General features: G+C 43.3%; 1 protein-coding gene across 1 annotated transcript in view; it reads right to left on the bottom strand.

Moving 5' to 3' along the window:
• Window positions 1-737: 737 nt before the first annotated feature.
• Window positions 738-17643, bottom strand: part of LOC134403865 (uncharacterized) — a 30823-nt gene continuing 13917 nt past the window's right edge. Inside the window, exons 6-14 of the mRNA XM_063134387.1 lie at window positions 17143-17295; window positions 14684-14813; window positions 13871-13945; window positions 12184-12273; window positions 8436-8587; window positions 7045-7206; window positions 3463-3533; window positions 1830-1934; window positions 738-1395 (exon numbers count right to left, since the gene is read on the bottom strand). Coding sequence (XP_062990457.1) covers window positions 1241-1395; window positions 1830-1934; window positions 3463-3533; window positions 7045-7206; window positions 8436-8587; window positions 12184-12273; window positions 13871-13945; window positions 14684-14813; window positions 17143-17295 — 1093 coding nt within the window. The 3' untranslated portion in view covers window positions 738-1240. The remainder of the gene's footprint in view (window positions 1396-1829; window positions 1935-3462; window positions 3534-7044; window positions 7207-8435; window positions 8588-12183; window positions 12274-13870; window positions 13946-14683; window positions 14814-17142; window positions 17296-17643) is intronic.

Genomic DNA, 17643 nt, shown 5'->3' with positions numbered 1-17643 from the left:
AAGTATTTCGTTATCTGGGCTCATGCAATCTATCTTGAATTGGCTACCAACATTTTCTAAGCCCCAAACCCTTTCAAGATGAGAGAAAACAAAGCCTCCACTATAATTAAAGAAGTGTCTTTAGAGTAGAGGAGGAAGATGGGGGAAGTGTACCTTCTTTTCCCATGCATTTTTAGTAGATGCTGCTTTTCCTATATAGAAGTAAAGTTGTTTCCTTTCTTTTCTAGCCCCACACCCATTCCTTTAACAACATCCTGACATATATTCAATAGCAGCAGGTGAAGCTTTCCTAGCTGAGGGCATTTCCACATGAGGCTTTTAACGCTCATCCTTGCTGAGTCATGATCCTTTGCAGGATTAAGATCAGCTCTTTTACAGACTTTCCTGTTAGGTAAAATAAATTGCGATAATAGTTTCAAAGCCTGGGAGAGGCTCTGGAGGGTGCCGACAACGACCCTCAAACTACCATGAGTGAGGAAACATGAGCACAAAATAAAAGCTTTTGTGTAGAAAGGCGGGGGGGGGGGGGAATAAATGGTGGGAAACGCTCCACTCCCTAAATGTGGGTGTTTCAGGGCTTCTGCAGGCCAGAAAAAGGGAGTAGCTCTACTACGAAGCTGAGTTAAATTTGCTGTTAGCAGATGATAAGTTCAGGGCAATTTAAGTTTTATTCTTATCTATGAATTTGGAAGGCAATCTTTGGCAATTAAAGCAAATGAAGTATTTCAAATGGAAAAGCCTGTCTCCATGATAATAACTACAAAGTATATTTTTTCTAATGTCTTCTTTTGTAGGAATTCAAAGTACTTTGCAATACTAACATTTTAGCCTCATGTTTTCCTATGAGGTAAATATCCACATTTTGCAGAGTAGAAGTTGAAGCAAAGTTCCTAAGAGAGTTCATGCAGTTGAAGAGTCAGTAATAGGTTCCTAGAAGTCCTAACATCCAGTTTTCAGCTCTCTTGTATTTCTTCTTTGCAACCATCACACAAAAAGATGATGCAGCTCTTTCCATCTAATACTATTTTTCTATTTCTGGTGATGCACAGGAAGAGAATATTTCCATGAGGTCAGTTCTTTTTCTTTGGTAAGCGCTATGTCTCTTTTTGGTGGGACTAAACATTGTTTATTAGCCTCTGGAAAGATCTCTTGGTCAAAGAATCAAATGCAGCAATATCCAGTTTGGTCAGGGAGACACAACAGAGGATAAAAGTGTTTGTGTTGCAGAGAGAGGAGACTCTTATTTCCTGCGAAAGACCTGCTGTTTGGCATTCTTAACACGCTGTTCCTCCTTCAAATTCATTTGTCGTGCTTCCTTGCTGGAGATGAATTCCACTTGATCAGACGGGAACCATCCTCTCTCTCCATCTGAGAGTTTCACTCCTTCAATCCAGCCTGTAGAGGGAGTAGAATATGTGAAGGGTGAATAGGGTGAGTGTTAAAATTACTACAATCTGCATGTAACCACTTGGTAAGTCAATCATCTGGGTGATATATCATTTTACCACATGCCGGCACCTGATGTGTTGTAAAAGCCCCTGGTTTCCCTGAGAGTGGTGATGTGGTGGACGGGAAAAAGAGCCCACAAGCAGAGGGTAAAGCACCCCTTACTGTTCCATTAAGAATTCCAACCTCTCTGAGCAGCTTTAAAATAAAAACAAATCCATCACGAGACACTTAAAGTGATGTTTGGACTTAAGTAAAGCAGCATTTTCGTTCTGCACTTCTCAGTCCCACAAGTGCTTATGGGATCTAATTCAGAAGGAAACCCTCTTCCATGGGAAAGCAGATGTCACAGCCAAGAGTCCAGCACTTTCGAATCCACTCACCATCACTACTTTGCCGCAGGACCATAATGATATCTGCTTTCTCTAGTGCCAGCTCATCGTTCTCTCGGGCTTTGTATGACCTCACACACTGAACCTGAGGTGGATCTGAAAGTTTGATGGAACACAGGGATTGTTAGTTGCCAGGTGCATTGTGGTTAAAAAAAATTCAATGCATTGTCTGTTTTTTCAATGAACACGTAGTCATGGACATGTATCCTTTGCACTTAAAAATAATTTTAAAAATGTGCATTGAGGAAAGCTGGATTCTATGATTTGTGTAGATCAGGCAAAGTCACAATTTTCTTTTTTTTCTTTTTTTTTTTAAAAAAATCAATTCTGTTCCCCTCCCTGTTCTTGACTTCTGAGAGGCACTGCACACAAAACTTTTGTGTCTTATGGAGCAGAAATTTGTATCTGTGTTCTTGTTATTTTCAATGAAAGATGATTCTCAAGATGATTGTGTGGCCAATATAAATTCTCTTTCTGGGATAATGGAATACCCAGAGCCCTGCTTTATGTTCTCCTTTAAAAACAAAAACCCCTCTCAAAATTATTTATTTATTTATTACATTTATATCCTGCCTTTTTTCCTCTAAGGAACCCAAGGTGGCAGACATTTTATCCTCACAACTCCGTTTTATCCTCACATCAATCCTGTGAGGTGGGTTGGGCTGAGAGTCCGTGACTGACGCAAAGTCACCCAGTGGGTTTCCATGGCCAAGTGGGGACTAGAACCCGGATCTCCTGATTCCCAGTCCGCTATTTTAGCCACTACACCACACTGACTCTTTGCATGGTGAGCACACTGACAGTTTGTGCCCCCCATGCAAGTGGTGTTGGGGTGGAGCTCTTGAGTGAGGGGTGGAATTCTGGATTAGGGAAACAGCAGATGGTAACTGCTGGGAAGACCACGGAGCAGGGGTTTTCAGAATAGGGTAACAGTGGTGGCCTCCCCCTCCCCAAACAACTGAAGGTGTGTGTGCAGAATTCCAAGGAGCGAAAGGACTATGAAGTAAGTAGAGCCACAGATTGTTTCCTCCTAGCAGCAGAGATCTAATATCACCATCAAGTCCTGCTGTGCTTACCATGGAAGGTGCATCCTCAGGTCCTGCAGCAGCATTGGAGGTTCCAAGGCCACTGGGAAATGATGATTCCCAGAGATCCTGGCACTCAGCATGCTGTCCTTGTAGTATTTTAAGGGAGATTCTTGGCTGCACTGGTAACCCATCTCATTGTTGCAACTTTCAGATAGGTTCTGGGAAAAGAGACGGGGCTTATGGGGACTTAGAAAAAGCTTAGGGGTGGGGCCTCCTCATGTTCCTGCTGATATCTTCAGGTCGGTGATGAGAGAAAGCTTGGAATGGGCTGGAGCTTAAAATAAAATCATTCAGGCCTGGTCCTATTGAGTATGAATGAGCTCATTCTGGATAATTCTGAACTGGGAGAAGCTCACTCACCACTAATTATAAGCAGGTATGCATGCGATTGGGGGGAGGTTCAGAATTGAAACTTAATTTAGAAAATGGTAAGTTGAGATGGAAAAACTACTCTCTGAGCAAGCCGCAGATATGGAAACATATGAACTGAATACTTCTGAATGAATGTAAAATCCCTACTATGCGAGGAAACTTACCAGAGTCATCCAAAAGGTCAGGTTCTGCTTGTTGTGGCATTAGAGCAGAAATCCATCGCAGCTTCTCACTCCTAGAAAATAAAAAGAGAGAAGGGCTTAGAACACTATCCAAAGGTGTACTTAGTGGGTGCTGTTGAAATACCAAGATGTGGCACCCTTCATGTCATTCACTTGTGGCATACAGCGAGTTACGCCCGTAGCCTTTGCCTTACTAGCAGCCTTAACAGAGTCACCGTTCCGTCAGCCTCTGCCCTTACCCCGGTTGCTTCCAAGTTCAAGTGGGGGTGGCAATACCAACAAGCTCACAGACCCTGGCCAGGCTGTTAGGGGAATATTTAAAAGTGTATTCCTGGCAACGACACTGGCTTTGAATACTGGGAGTTGTGGTCCAGCAGATCTGGGGGGTGCCAGGTTGGGAGAGGCTGGCGTGCTAGGTAGCACCTGGGTTGAGGTCACTGGGCTGGGGAATGCAGTCATTCTGTTACACACATACATATGTGTGTGTAAACATTCATTCGTTCATTTTATTGCCATAGCACGCCAAAGCTAGGCAGTTCACCAATATACATACTTTAACGTACAAAATTTAAAAATTATTTGAAACAGCTATGAAAACCAGTTACAATAAGATACGAAGACCCGATAAAACAACTGACATTAGAAACCCCATCATCTGCTGTCAAATGTCTGGGAGTAGAGGACAGTCTTAACTCGGTGCTAAAAGATGACAAAAGTCTGGGCCAGGTGGACCTCAGTGGGGAAATCATTCCACAGTTTGAGGGCTACCACAGAGAAGGCCCTCTCCTTTACTGCCAGTTTCCCTCAGAGGAGGCATTTGGAGGAGGACCTCAGATGAAGAGCGTAGTAGTATACAGGTAGGTTCACACTTAGTCTCTGAATTATGTTGAAACCACTATTATTTTGGGGTTCACTTCCAAATTGATAGGCTCACAACCACCCAGGTTTGCTATGAGCATCAGACGATTTCCCCCCATCTGATGAGTCCGAGCATCATCAGACAGCAAGAAATCATGTTTCCCTGCCGTTGCTTTTCTGTCCCGTAATAGGGATGAGCAGCTTACTCTTTCTTCACAATGGCCATGTGGCTCATTCAGTGGGCACTGTTATCATGCTGCTTTTCTTGCACACAGCAGGAAATGGTGGCAAGTTTTGCTTCAATCAAACAAATTGGATTACCAGGTCTTGTTTTGGAAAAAAGAGCAGAAGGAGCAGGAGATGCAAGGGAGGCAGACAGCATCATCAACAGGGCCCGTGAACATCTGTAAGTGGCCAGTAATGAGCGTGCAAAAAGACACTCATCTGATGATGCTCTCTGATGTCTGGCATTTAAGATGTGAGGCAGTGAAAAGTGCATGGAGAGCCAAGCATCTGTATTTTCCAGTAATGCGGTGAACTGAGCATTGCTGCAACCTCCATTAGCTAAGAGGTAGCACCATGGTTACAGAATCGGACTCAAAGAGTATTTCTCAATGGAACCTTCTCAAACTGGGGAGAGGGAACAAGTGGGGTGCCGCAGGGCTCAGTCCTGGGCCCAGTGCTCTTCAACATTTTTATTAATGATTTGGACAAGGAGGTGCAGGGAATGCTTATCAAATTTGCAGATGACACAAAATTTGGGTGGGATAGCTAATACCCTGGAAGACGGAAACAAACTTCAAAGTGATCTTGATAGGCTGGAGTGCTGGGCTGAAAACAACAGAATGAAATTTAATAGGGATAAAGGCCAAGTTCTACACCTAAGATAAACCAAATGCACAGTTACAAGATGGGGGATACTTGGCTCAGCAATACTACATGCGAGAAGGATCTTGGGATTGTTGTAGATCACAAGCTAAATAGGAGTCAACTGTGTGATGTGGCTGCAAAAAAAGCAAATGCTATTTGGGGCTGCATTAATAGAAGTATAGCTTCCAAATCATGTGAGGTACTGGTTCTTCTCTATTCGGCCCTGGTTAGGCCTCATCTTGAGTATTGAATCCAGTTCTGGGCTCCACAATTCAAGAAGGACGCAGACAAGCTGGAGCGTGTTCAGAGGAGGGCAACCAGGATGATCAGGGGTCTGGTAATGAAGTCATATGAGGAGACACTAAAAGAACTTGGCATGTTTAGCCTGGAGAAGAGAAGATTGAGGGGAGCCGTGATAGCACTTTTCAAATACTTGAAAGGTTGTCACACAGAGGAGGGCCAGGATCTCTTCTCGATCCTCCCAGAGTGCAGGACACGGAATAACGGGCTCAAGTTATAGGAAGCCAGATTCTGGTTGGACATCAGGAAAAACTTCCTGACTGTTAGAGCAGTACGACAATGGAATCAGTTATCTAGAGAGGTTGTGGGCTCTCCCACACTAGAGGCATTCAAGAGGCAGCTGGACAAGCATCTGTCAGGGATGCTTTAGGGTGGATTCCTGCATTGAGCAGGGGGTTGGACTCGTACAGGGAAAGGATAAGGAAGGTAAAGGCAGAAACATAAAAGAGAAAGACAATGGGATAGATGTCAATAGATACAGTGAAAAATTATGTTGAAAGGTTGAAGGCCCAAGGGTCTACTTCTCTCATCCTTTTTCTCTCGCTGCCCCCTACACCTGAATTTCTCTTCCTGAGCAGTTGCGGACCACGACTTCAATTATTTATTTATTTATTTATTTATTACATTTCTATACCGCCCAATAGCCGGAGCTCTCTGGGCGGTTCACAAAAATTAATTACAGTTACAGTTTTTAAAGCTGAGTTGAAAACTTTTCTTTTTTCTAAAGCTTTTAGAACTTGATTTTGATCTTTTATACTGTTACTTTTATTGTCCCCTGTGCTTGTTTGGTACGTTCCCTTCCCTTTCTTATTGTTTTATTATTTTATTAGAATGTAAGCCTATGTGGCAGGGTGTTGCTGTTTTATTGTTTTACTATATACAGCACCATGTACATTAATGGTGCTATATAAATAAATAAAAAAATAACTCTGAAGCCCCCCCCCCCCCCCCCGAGGATTGCTGAGTTCCCACAGACTCTGAGGTGTTAGCATTTTTTCTGATAGAGTCCAGTGAAGTCCTCCCCCGCTTCCTGTGTTGGCTGGTCCATTTCTACTCCTGTTTCTTCTGGTTCGGAATCTGATTCCGATTGCTAGCCTGAAACCCCTTCTCCCACACTAAGGGGAACAGCCCTGACCATGACAGAGATAACCGTGGGCTTGGGGGGATTCATCGAGGGGCGCCCCCTTGGGAGATAACCCAGGGATCTCTCTGATTAGCTGGCCCAAGGAGAAACCCACCGTCTCCCTTATACTGACTGGAAAAGCTCCAGCTGGCACACTGGGCAGGGACTCGATGATGTCAGGGGGAGGGTCCACACCCACTAACATAAGTCAGCCCATAGAGGGCTGGGGGGTTATCCCCTGCTCCCTCCCCCCACAAAAGTAGTTCCCCACCCTTGGCCTAATAAAGTATTTTTCTGTTGCTTGGAGTACAGTGTCATATCAAGTGTCTTCTTATCGTTACCATTCTGAAAGTTGGTCTGAGGAATACTGTGGTGCTGGGAGTTTTAAGGCATAAGTCTTGAGCTTTTCTTACTGTGTTTCTGTACGGAAGAGGAACTCTACTTTTTTCCCTTGATTGTTCTGCAGCAGGAAGAGGCGGAAAACATTTTTGTTTGCGCCGTGCAGTTTCATTTCACACTTCTCTCCACGCACATCTGAGGAGGCAGCATAATCGAACACAATAAAGCGGCCATTCCTACAGGGGAGAGAGATGGAGAAGAACGGGGGTCTTAGAGAGGCAAAGGATTGCTTTTACGGGCGATAAAGAGGACTGTCAAGACTGTTCATTTCTCCTTGACCATTTACACTTACAGCCAATTAATAACGTATCTCAATTTATTTTGTTGGAAAGCTCCTTGGAATATGTCGTCATTTTTGGATCTCAGTGGACAGACCATAGCTGCTTTGGCTGACTGGCCCAAGGTCATCCAAAGAGCTTCTGGGCTAAGTGAGGATTTGAAACTGGACGTTTCCAGCCCTCGTCCTAATGCCTAACCGCTATACTGTGGTGTGGCATAATGCCGCTGGGGAAGGTCCTAATGCTGAGCGTTGGGCTTGCTGCCTCTTTACTTCTGACCACTGCAGGCAGTGCTAACTCTAGCTTTGGGGGAATCCTTGGTCAAGATGCTCTCACTAGCCTCTCCTCTTTCTCTTTGCTGCTGTTAGCATTTCCCATTCATTTGCTCCCTGTCTTTCTGGGCCCAATCCACACCACTTCCCAAAACAAGGTGAGTAGCTGATGCTGATCCTGCCACTTACTTCTGCCACTACTTGGTCACTCAGGAAAGGCTGCTGAACTGGCAGGGACAGGAGGCTCCAGAGGTCAGCAGTGGAGCTTCTGTCAGGTATGGGCTTTGACAAGTGCCAGACAATACCAGGGAGGAAGAGTTTAGGAGCTGTGATGAACCACAACGTTTCCACCTGCTCTCTTCCTCTTGTTTCTGACTGCAGGTCTTTGGTGGCCTTAGTAGGTATGTTAAAGGTGTGGGTGGATCTCTTCTAGATTGACCCCTAAACCCCAACAATGACTTTGCTACAATGGGCTCTGCAAACACCATGCTTTCAGCAATCTTTTTTTGGGGGGGGGGGGGGACAAGTTTGCAGAACCAGTGGTAGCCACAAAGCCCACCAAAGTTCTAACTCCTTCAACAAATCTATGAGAGATGTGCAACCCATCCCCCAGCACGTATTTTTTGATTTATTTATTACATTTATATCCCACCTTTTTTCCTCCAAGGAACCCAAGGCAGCATACATAATCCTCCTCCTCTCCATTTTATCCCCACAACAACCCTGTGAGGTAGGTTAGGCTGAGAGTCTGTGACTGGCCCAAAGTCACCCAGTGGGTTTCCATGGCCGAGTGGGGGCTAGAACCCAGATCTCTCGACTCCCAGTCAAACGCCTTAGGCACTACACCACACTTACTCTCTGGGCCGAGACAGCAGCAAGTAGTCATTAAAGAGATGCAGGTAGATGGGCCGGGTGGTAAGTTTCCACTTTAAATTCAGATTATACTCCAGTGCTGTAAGTTCACCATGCTTCACTAGCCGTCGTGACTGTGAGATAAGTGGAAAAATCTGCAAAAGCAAGCATGATGGTTTTAGGTGAAGCCCATCAAATTTTTGTAACTTCAAAACAAGGCTGAAGGCTGCTTTCCTCTCCCTATGTGTATGTGGGCATTTCTTATCCTGTCTCTGGTGCTAGAAAGAAGTCTGATTGCTCAACTAGCCCACAAAAAATGTAAGAGAAATGAGTCACTTGGGTGGATACTAAATATACGGTGGATGAAGGCAAAAGCCAGACTTGGTCCACGGTAAATTCTTTAGCAAGGTGCACTCTCCTTTCCTTTGGAACAGGGGCGTTTCAGTCTGTATGATGAGATTATGCAGCATCAACATAAGCTGGAGGTTGGGGAGAAGAGTTGCTATAGTCTAGGGATTCCCTCTCATGGAGATCTGTCTGAGGTGTGGGCCTGAGTATTTGTATTTAGGGTTGGGCTTGAGAGATAGGTTGGAGATTCTGTTCTTGTACTGGCCACCCCATGCGCATCAGGTCTCCCTGAGCTGATGGAGGTGGTCTCAGGCATGGTGTTGGAAAGCTTTATCACACCAGCGTTATACTGTGCAATCACTGCGAATTGCATGCAAAGGACTCAGAAGTTTTCCACCTTATAATCTGTTTTGATTGTGAAGTACTCCCATGCATCCTGCCTTAATTGTGCAATAAAGCAAAAAGATTCACCATATTTAGCCCCTACTTTTTGAGCGTATATTCCGCGCCGCCGCTGGGGTGCAGGAGCAGGATTTTAAAGAAATGCTTACGTCTGCGTAAGCTTTAAAGATAAAGTCACCAAGATTGGCACAGTAATAGATATAAGGGAGAGCTTTAAGCATACCAAATTTGAAATTAATTGGGTCATCCATTGATTTTTTATGATTTTTTACATTTCCCCCCTTAAACTCACTTCCTGGTATGCAAAGGATCGCTGTTGCCCGGCAGCAAAAACAACAACAACAACAACGGCGAAAGTTTAGCGCTACGGGGATAATCCGAGGGAAGCAGGTCCATGGGATGAAGCTTGGAATCTTGCAGGATGGTTATCCTGGTAGATTTCAGCATTCACATCGAGGCTGACTGTGTGTGTGTTTATGTTTGTGTGTCTGGCTCAGGATTTCATGGCTGCACTGATAACCATGGTTCATCTCAATATATCATTTGCCCTAAATCAGGGGTAGGCAACCTTTTGGGGGCTACGGGCACCTCTGGCAATTTTAGAAACTGTCCTGCACACCATCACAAAATGGCTGCCTTGGGGGGCATGGCAAAGGACGAGTAACCCGCCCAAAATACTGGGTACAAGGCAGAGCCCAAACAGAATTTGAAAAGAGGTGGTGTGGCAGAATGTTTACAATGACAAAGCTGATTAGCTGGAGGGGTCTGACTGAAGCATCTTGGGGGGGATTTTGTCAGGAAGAGGTTTTTCTGAGAGTCACCAGGGAAGAATGTGTTTAGGAAAGGCTCGCAGCCTGAAGATGACAGTAGCACAGCAGCAGCTAGACTTGGAAGCCAAGCTGGAATCAGGCACGGCAGAAGAAGGGCCAGCAAGTGCAGAGAGGAAGACCCCAAAAGCAGCCTTCAGGAAGAGCTGAGGCTTGGGTAACAGCTAGTGGAGGTTGGAATTGTTGTAGATCGCAAGCTGAATATGAGCCAATAGTGTGATATGGCTGCAAGAAAGGCAAATGCTATTTTGGGCTGCATTAATAGAAGTATAGCTTCCAAATCACGGGAGGTACTGGTTCCTCTCTATTCGGCCCTGGTTAGGCCTCATCTAGAGTATTGCGACCAGTTCTGGGCTCCACAATTCAAGAAGGATGCAGACAAGCTGGAGCGTGTTCAGAAGAGGGCAACCAGAATGATCAGGGGTCTGGAAACAAAGTCCTATGAAGAGAGACTAAAAGAACTGGGCATGTTTAGCCTGGAGAAGAGAAGATTGAGGGGAGACATGAGAGCACTCTTTAAATACTTAAAAGGTTGTCACACAGAGGAGGGCCAGGATCTCTTCTCGATCCTCCCAGAGTGCAGGACACGGAATAACGGGCTCAAGTTAAAGGAAGCCAAATTCCGGCTGGACATCAGGAAAAACTTCCTAACTGTTAGAGCAGTGCGACGGTGGAATCAGTTACCTAGGGAGGTTGTGGGCTATCCCACACTAGAGGCCTTCAAGAGGCAGCTGGACAAGCATCTGTCAGGGATGCTTTAGGGTGGATTCCTGCATTGAGCAGGGAGTTGGACTCGATGGCCTTGTAGGCCCCTTCCAACTCTGCTATTCTATGATTCTATGATGCTGGAGCAATGCTGCTGAGCCAGATGGAAGACTTCGAGGGAAGCCTGGTAACCCATCACTCAAGGTCCCAGGTGGAAAGTCAAACCTTACGACGAAGCTTCTCCTTGCCTGGCCTATGTATGTACAGGGGTGAAGCTTGGTGGGGTGGGTGGCTTCAATTGCCTAATTGGAGGTAACAGTAAAACATACTGATTTAAAGTAATGGTAACCATAAGTTAATAGGCTTTATTGTTTTATTCCTTTTTAACAACATTTCATATGTTAATTTATTTTACTTGTACCTCTGATCTGCTTGTGTCATGCCTAATGACTATTCGGTGGTATAGAAATGCAATAAATAAATATATCAAATAAGGGGGTGTAGATTTATGGTGGTAGCAGAAGTGAATAATAGAATAAACCAGTGAAGGGATGTTTCTTCACAATTTATGGCTACAGCAGTGGGATTGCTTCTTGCATAATGGATCCCACCTAGGGTAATTCTCCACATGAGCAAAAACATTTTTATTTACTTAGGTGTTTTAACGTTTGTATTCTTCAGAATTAAAGGATTTAGCTGTTTATTTTATGTTATAATTTAATGAATTGTACACCATTGTGGAATTTGAAACAAAATGAAGAGTGGTATAGAAATGTCTTAAATAAATACAATTATGAGAAACCAGAATTCCTTGGATGTTTATTATGGAGTTTCAACAATGCCAGAGAGGCTTCCGGGAAAGACAGCATTGCCCAAACCTGCTCCTGTGTCCCCTGCCCTTCACAGGTGCAGAAGGAGTATTGGGTGTGCTCTATGGTGCCCTTTGTTAACATAGAGCAGTGCTGAGGCCAAACAGGCCTCAACATCCTGCATGAATTAAAATCTATGGCTAAGAATATGTCCCGGAATCCTCAGAGAAGGGTTGTGTGGCAGAGGAGCAAGGGCTCCTGGGTGGACAAATGCATACGGAAGGGTTATCTGAAGCTAGGACGTCCATAAGTGACTACTCTAGCCACTGTACTGGAAACACTAGTATGACAAAGGGGCAGGATGGATGATGCATCTCTCTGCGTCCACACCAAAACAGTTGTTCCTTAGGGCACATTTGATATTCTTACTAATGTACTGTGCCCTTGGCGACAATAGCCTAGCCTCGCATAGCAACATAATGATAGGAACCTTGCCTGTAAGATAAGAATAAGCCGAAGCAAATGTGAGAAGCACATGGTGGTTCATGAGTGGATTAGTTCTGAATGTGTGTGGTTTTTTTGGAGGGGTGAGAGTATGTGAAAAAAATGAAGGGGGTTGCAACACAAATTGGGACCTCGGAATTGGGAAATTCTTTTTACCTTGCATTCAAACTCCATATTTTGACTTAAGTAGATCAGCTCTTCAGTACTCTTCATGCGCTGGACATTTTCATTGCAATCTTTGATGAGCTGCAGAGAGGAAAATATCAGAGTGGGAAGGAGTGAAGAATGGCGGAAATTATTGTTGAAAAGCCTGGTATGACTTACAGCGGAGTTGCTTTACACAGAGAAAGTTTTGCAACATAGCATTTATTATTGTAGGAAATAAACATAGGCTACAGCCAGTTTAAAAGAAATTCAAATCAAAGTGTTTTATTAGTTCTTTTATACACATCATCAGAGAAGGCTATGTAACACTCTTTAAATACAAGCACTCCCTAAAGCTGGGTGTGTGAATGTAAGTGAGAAAAGGTATGAGATATAGTCCCTTCCTTCCTTCCTTCCTGGAGGGACCACATGGTGCTTGACCAGAGGAAGAAGAAAAAAGAAGGGGAAAGAGCAGGAAATGGGAACTGATCAAGCTACAGGGCAACCTCTCTGAGTCTGCCTGGCGCCTACACTGTATTCTTTTCGTCACCAGCTGAAGACCTTTTTATTTTCTCAGTATTTTAACACCTAAATTTAAACTTTGCTGTTTTAATTCTATATTTTAATCCTATATCAATTTCTGCTGTGTGGTTTTATCCTGGTTGTGCTTTTTATATTGTATTTTGTATTTGGGTTTTTAGATTGTTGGATGTTTTATTATGTTCTTAATGGTTTTAATTTTGTGAACCGCCCAGAGAGCTTCGGCTATTGGGCGGTATAAAAATGTAATAAATAAACAAATAAAAATGAAATAAATAAATCTCTTATCGCCCCCTAGTGTCTGGAAGCATGCAGAGCTGTTCCTATTATCCAACAATTGTCCCTTGGAGAAGATAGTGGGAAAAGAAACAATCATATATCCTGTGGAGTTGTCACAAACATTTGTTTTTGAAGATGCTGGTAGAATTTTGCTTTTTTTTTTTTTTTTTTTGGAAACAAACAGTTGTGGATTTGCATCTGAAATCCAATGATTGATAATGACAATTTAGCAGCTCATCTACAAGGCCTCTATGCTGTGGGAATGATTTTTTGTTTTGTTTTACTGTTGTTATTGAAGCTTACATTAAAAAAAGATAGACAGAAAGAAAGAAAATGGTGCTACTGACAATAATATGAATCACTTCCCATGATCCAGAAAGGAAAATTCATGGGTCCCTTGTGAGATTGAAAATCCCTTTCACAGAATGGATGTGAATATGCCCACAATAAACATTTGCATTGCCATTATGCATTCAGAGGTGAAGCATCTTCTGTAGATCCATCAATAGGGGCAGGGAAGTGAATTCCATTACCACTTCAAAGCAGATAGAATGGGCATCCAAGCCACTGCCTTGGGCTACCTACATGCATTTTTCGATCCAAAGGAGAGGCAGGTGAGAAATAAATATTATTATTGTTGTTGTTGTTGTTGTTATTATTGCCCATAATTGTATCTTCCAAACTATTCTTGCTATGTCTTGCTACAGGGAAAATACACAGAAGAGAAGAAGGGCAGCTTCTCTAGCGAATTCAGCTCATCTGTGTCTTGGGGGGGAAACAAGAGCATGGGAATTTCAGCTTCTGTGTAGTGGGAATTTCGGAACCAATATGACTTTGTTGGTGATGGCAGCATTGAGAAACAGGTTTGAATATCCTTTACCTTCTCAAGAGCATCATATGCTTGGGTGGCCTGCACTTCCTCATCAGCACCAGGCCGAGTTCTCTTCAATATGTTCTGTAGAATGGAAGCAAAGGGGGGTTGGTAAGAGGTGAAATGCCTGGGTATTGTCTGATACCTATTATTTTGCATTGGCAGTGAATTAAAGTTAGTCTAACAGTTAATCCACAGCATCGATGCTTCTGGTCCACAGGTAGCTTTTGTAGAGGACAATTTTGAGGAGTGATGGATCAACACCTCAACTTCCATCCCCTAGAGAGGCTTGACAGAAAGTTTGGATAGCCGAGGTGCTACTTTCTCCAGACTTCTTTTGCCCTCTAGGGCGGCAATTAGGAGGGGGAGGCAAGACCTTTCAGGGAAGCAGATTTTCCAGGGGCTCCAGTTTTTATTCCTATGCTGAAAAACATCTGGGACTAAGAGAAAAGTCCATTTTATGGGCAAATTTTAGTGCTGCTGCTGCTGTTAAAGTTCCCAGAGTATAAAATACTGTTTCAAACTACAGGGCTAGAAAACACATCCTCTTCAGGCTGGATCACACTGCTAAAATTAGGATGCAAAATGTTCAGAAGTTTTAAATGGCAAATTACATGTTTAGTGACATCAATTGTCAATAGCCTACATGCAGACCTCCTGGCAATAAGTGAGTGGAGACCCAGTTCTTTCCCAGTTGCTACTGACATCTTTACTGCTAGGGAAACTGCTAATGTAACTATGCATGAGCTATCTCACATTAAATCCCGGAGGCTAGCTGACCGACCAATGGAGCTGTGAGCCCTGTGTCCCCAACGCTCTTACCTGGAGAAGGAGCTTAAGTCGTGTGATGCGCTGGAATGGGAGGATGAGGAAGGACTTAAGGGAAAGGCGCTGGCAAACAGGGTCACTCTCCAGTCTCTCCAAGACCTGTTGAAAGGCAGGAACACCATTCCTGATGGAGAGAAGAAATGAGACATGTCCAATTACATGCAGGCAGCTTTTGTGCTGCAAACCTGCAATGTGGTGCCAAGAGTGTTTGTGGGGTTTGTGGCACGCCTGGCCAAGAGCAGGAGGTTCCATGCACTTGGTTATTAGGGTCAAGCCTGATAGTCACTCCGGTCCTATGCTGCTGCCTGCTCCCTTGCTCAGTAGGCTCAAAGGTAGAGACACGGCAGGCAAGTGTGTGTGCTGCTGGGGGGCGGGCTGGATATTTATTTCTACTACATTTATATCCCACCCTTTTTCCTCTTGCAAGGAATCTAAGGCAGCTTACATGGTGCTCCTCTCCTTTTTATCCCAGCAACAACCCTGTGAGGTAGGTTAGGCAGAGAGCCAGTGACTAAGTCACCCAGTGAGCTTCATGGTCAATTGTACTGTTAGTGGCATGCACTAGAGTGGCGTACTCATACTTGTGGCACATTTGCCACCTTCCCCTCAAAAGAGTTGACTACCACTTTGTGGCATAGAACCTTCTTCTAAAAAAGACATATACTGTAACCTCATCCAATAAATGGAGCCCCCCCTCCACAAATATAGATTAATGGTCATTGCCTAAGGGGGGGGCAGCTTTCTCCCCCAGTGAACCTGCCCAAGTATTACGACATTCCTCAGAGGCCTTTCTCCAGTTTTCCAACCATGTGAGCTGGTTGGTAACCCAAAACAGGGCATTTTACTTATAATGCTCCCAGTTCTGGAACACTCCCTCCAGGGAGACTTCCTCGAGCTGAGCCAATTTTATTTTTGGTCCTAGTGAGAACTTTTTATTTACTAAGGCCTTTAGATCTTGGTTTTATACTGTTTTGTTGCTGATTATTTGCTCTGTCTTTATGGTTCTATTGCTTTTTACTGTTTTTGATTTGTCTTATATCAGCCACTCCGGCAGCCTGAATGAAGAGCAGGGCAAGAATATCTAAAATGAATAAAGAATAATGAAATAAAATAAAATCCTGACTTCTGGAAGTTCCAAATGCAGAGCCTTTAAAAAGCATTTTTTTTAAAAGTCAGGCTGTTTCCTTTTAATCTCTTCAAGAGGTGGTAGAGACTGTCACAAAATATTCAGAACTAAATAACAACGCAGTCCAATGCATGTTTACTCAGAAGTAAACCCAACTGAGTAGCGCTGAAGACCTTTTTATTCACTCAGTATTTTAACACTTAATTTTAACTTAAATTTAAATTTTACTGTTTTAACTCTGTATTTTAATCTTATATCAACTTTGCTGTGTGGTTTTATCCTGGTTGCGCTTTTTATACTGTATTTCGTAATTGTGTTTTAACCTGTTGGGTGTTTTACTGTGGTTTTAATTTTTGTGAACCGCCCAGAGAGCTTCGGCTATTGGGCGGTATAAAAATGTAATAAATAAATAAATAAATAAAAACTAAACCCAATGGGGCTTACTCTCAGGTATGTGTGTATAGGATTGCCGCCTTACAGCAGATCCCTAAATATGTCTACTCAGAAGTCCAATTGATTTCAATGAGACTTACTCTCAGGTAAGTGATATATAGTTGTAGCCTTTATCTCAAATGCTTCCATTTTGCTGCCTTTCCTTTAAATTCTCCTACAATTCAAATCTAGGACTTGGATTCTAGGAGATCCATCTTAGTTGCTTGTTATTCCTGTGAAAAGATCCTGGAATCACTGCTTCCTCTAAAAAGGATCCTGAATTAAATCATACTTTGAGTGATCCCTAAGTGTACTCATACTGTTCAGTTATGAATTGAAGCAGATATGTTGCTATTTGAAATAGGAACTTATCTGTAAATTAACAATTGGCTTAAAAAATAATATTTAGTCCATGGAAGAAGGGACTGTCGAAATGTCTCCAAGGATGATAATTGTATACCTCTTAAAAGATTAATGATGGAATACAATACTGGTCATATGCTAAGGAACTTTGACTTCTCCACAGCCTGTATTTTGAATCTCAAACCAAAAGTTCTTAAAGCATAATTTTATACCAGTTTAACTGTCATGACTTCTTCCAAAGAATCCTGGGACTTGTAGTTTGGTGAGAGAGCAGAGAATGCTCTGTTAAACTTTAGTGCTGTCAACACTAGTATTGGGCAAAAGGCAGGATACAAATATAATAATAATAATAATAATAATAATAATAATAATAATAATAATAATACCACCACCCTCCCTAATTACAGAGCTACAGTTTCCTGGAGAGAAGAGGTGACTTATGCCTATGGTGTAGACTCGCTTAAAATGTAATTGTGGAGTGTTATAAAAATAGCAAAAAGGCAGGAAAGGGAAGCATCTTTGAGTTTCTTACAGTAGCCTCCGAAAGGTCTGTTCCTGATAAGTCTGGTTTGTCACATAGGGCAAATAAACCCTGCGGAATTCTGGCGCATGCCTCAGTGCCACATCGCAGACGTTGAAGGTGAACATGTTCTCCTCAAGCTTCTCTTCCAGGTCAAAGAGGAAACTGCAGGAGTGCACAAGTGAGCATGGAAAAAGCAGGACATGGTTACCAGAATTACTTCCCTGTCCCTTTCAGTCTTATCCTCCTCTTAGAACTACGCATATAAAAGTCAGTGTGGACTTTATTGTCTCTTGTCGGAAGCATAATATCTAAACTTGTCTCAAAATTCCTGGTGTAAAAGGCAACATTCTTCCAACTGGAGGAAATATTGTTTGAACCACCACAGCTGATATGGAAAATCACAACACGCTTAAGGGTGCAATCCTATCAGGTTTGCCCTAGGTACTTGTAAGCCTCCAAACTCGGAGGGTTATGAGTATCTAAAGCAGAGTAGGAAGCACACGGTACCTC

Source organism: Elgaria multicarinata, chromosome 9 (assembly GCF_023053635.1).
Source record: "Elgaria multicarinata webbii isolate HBS135686 ecotype San Diego chromosome 9, rElgMul1.1.pri, whole genome shotgun sequence".
NCBI lineage: Eukaryota > Metazoa > Chordata > Lepidosauria > Squamata > Anguidae > Elgaria > Elgaria multicarinata.
The sequence above is the reverse complement of the archived record's forward strand: the minus strand, read 5'-3'. Positions and strand labels throughout refer to the sequence as shown.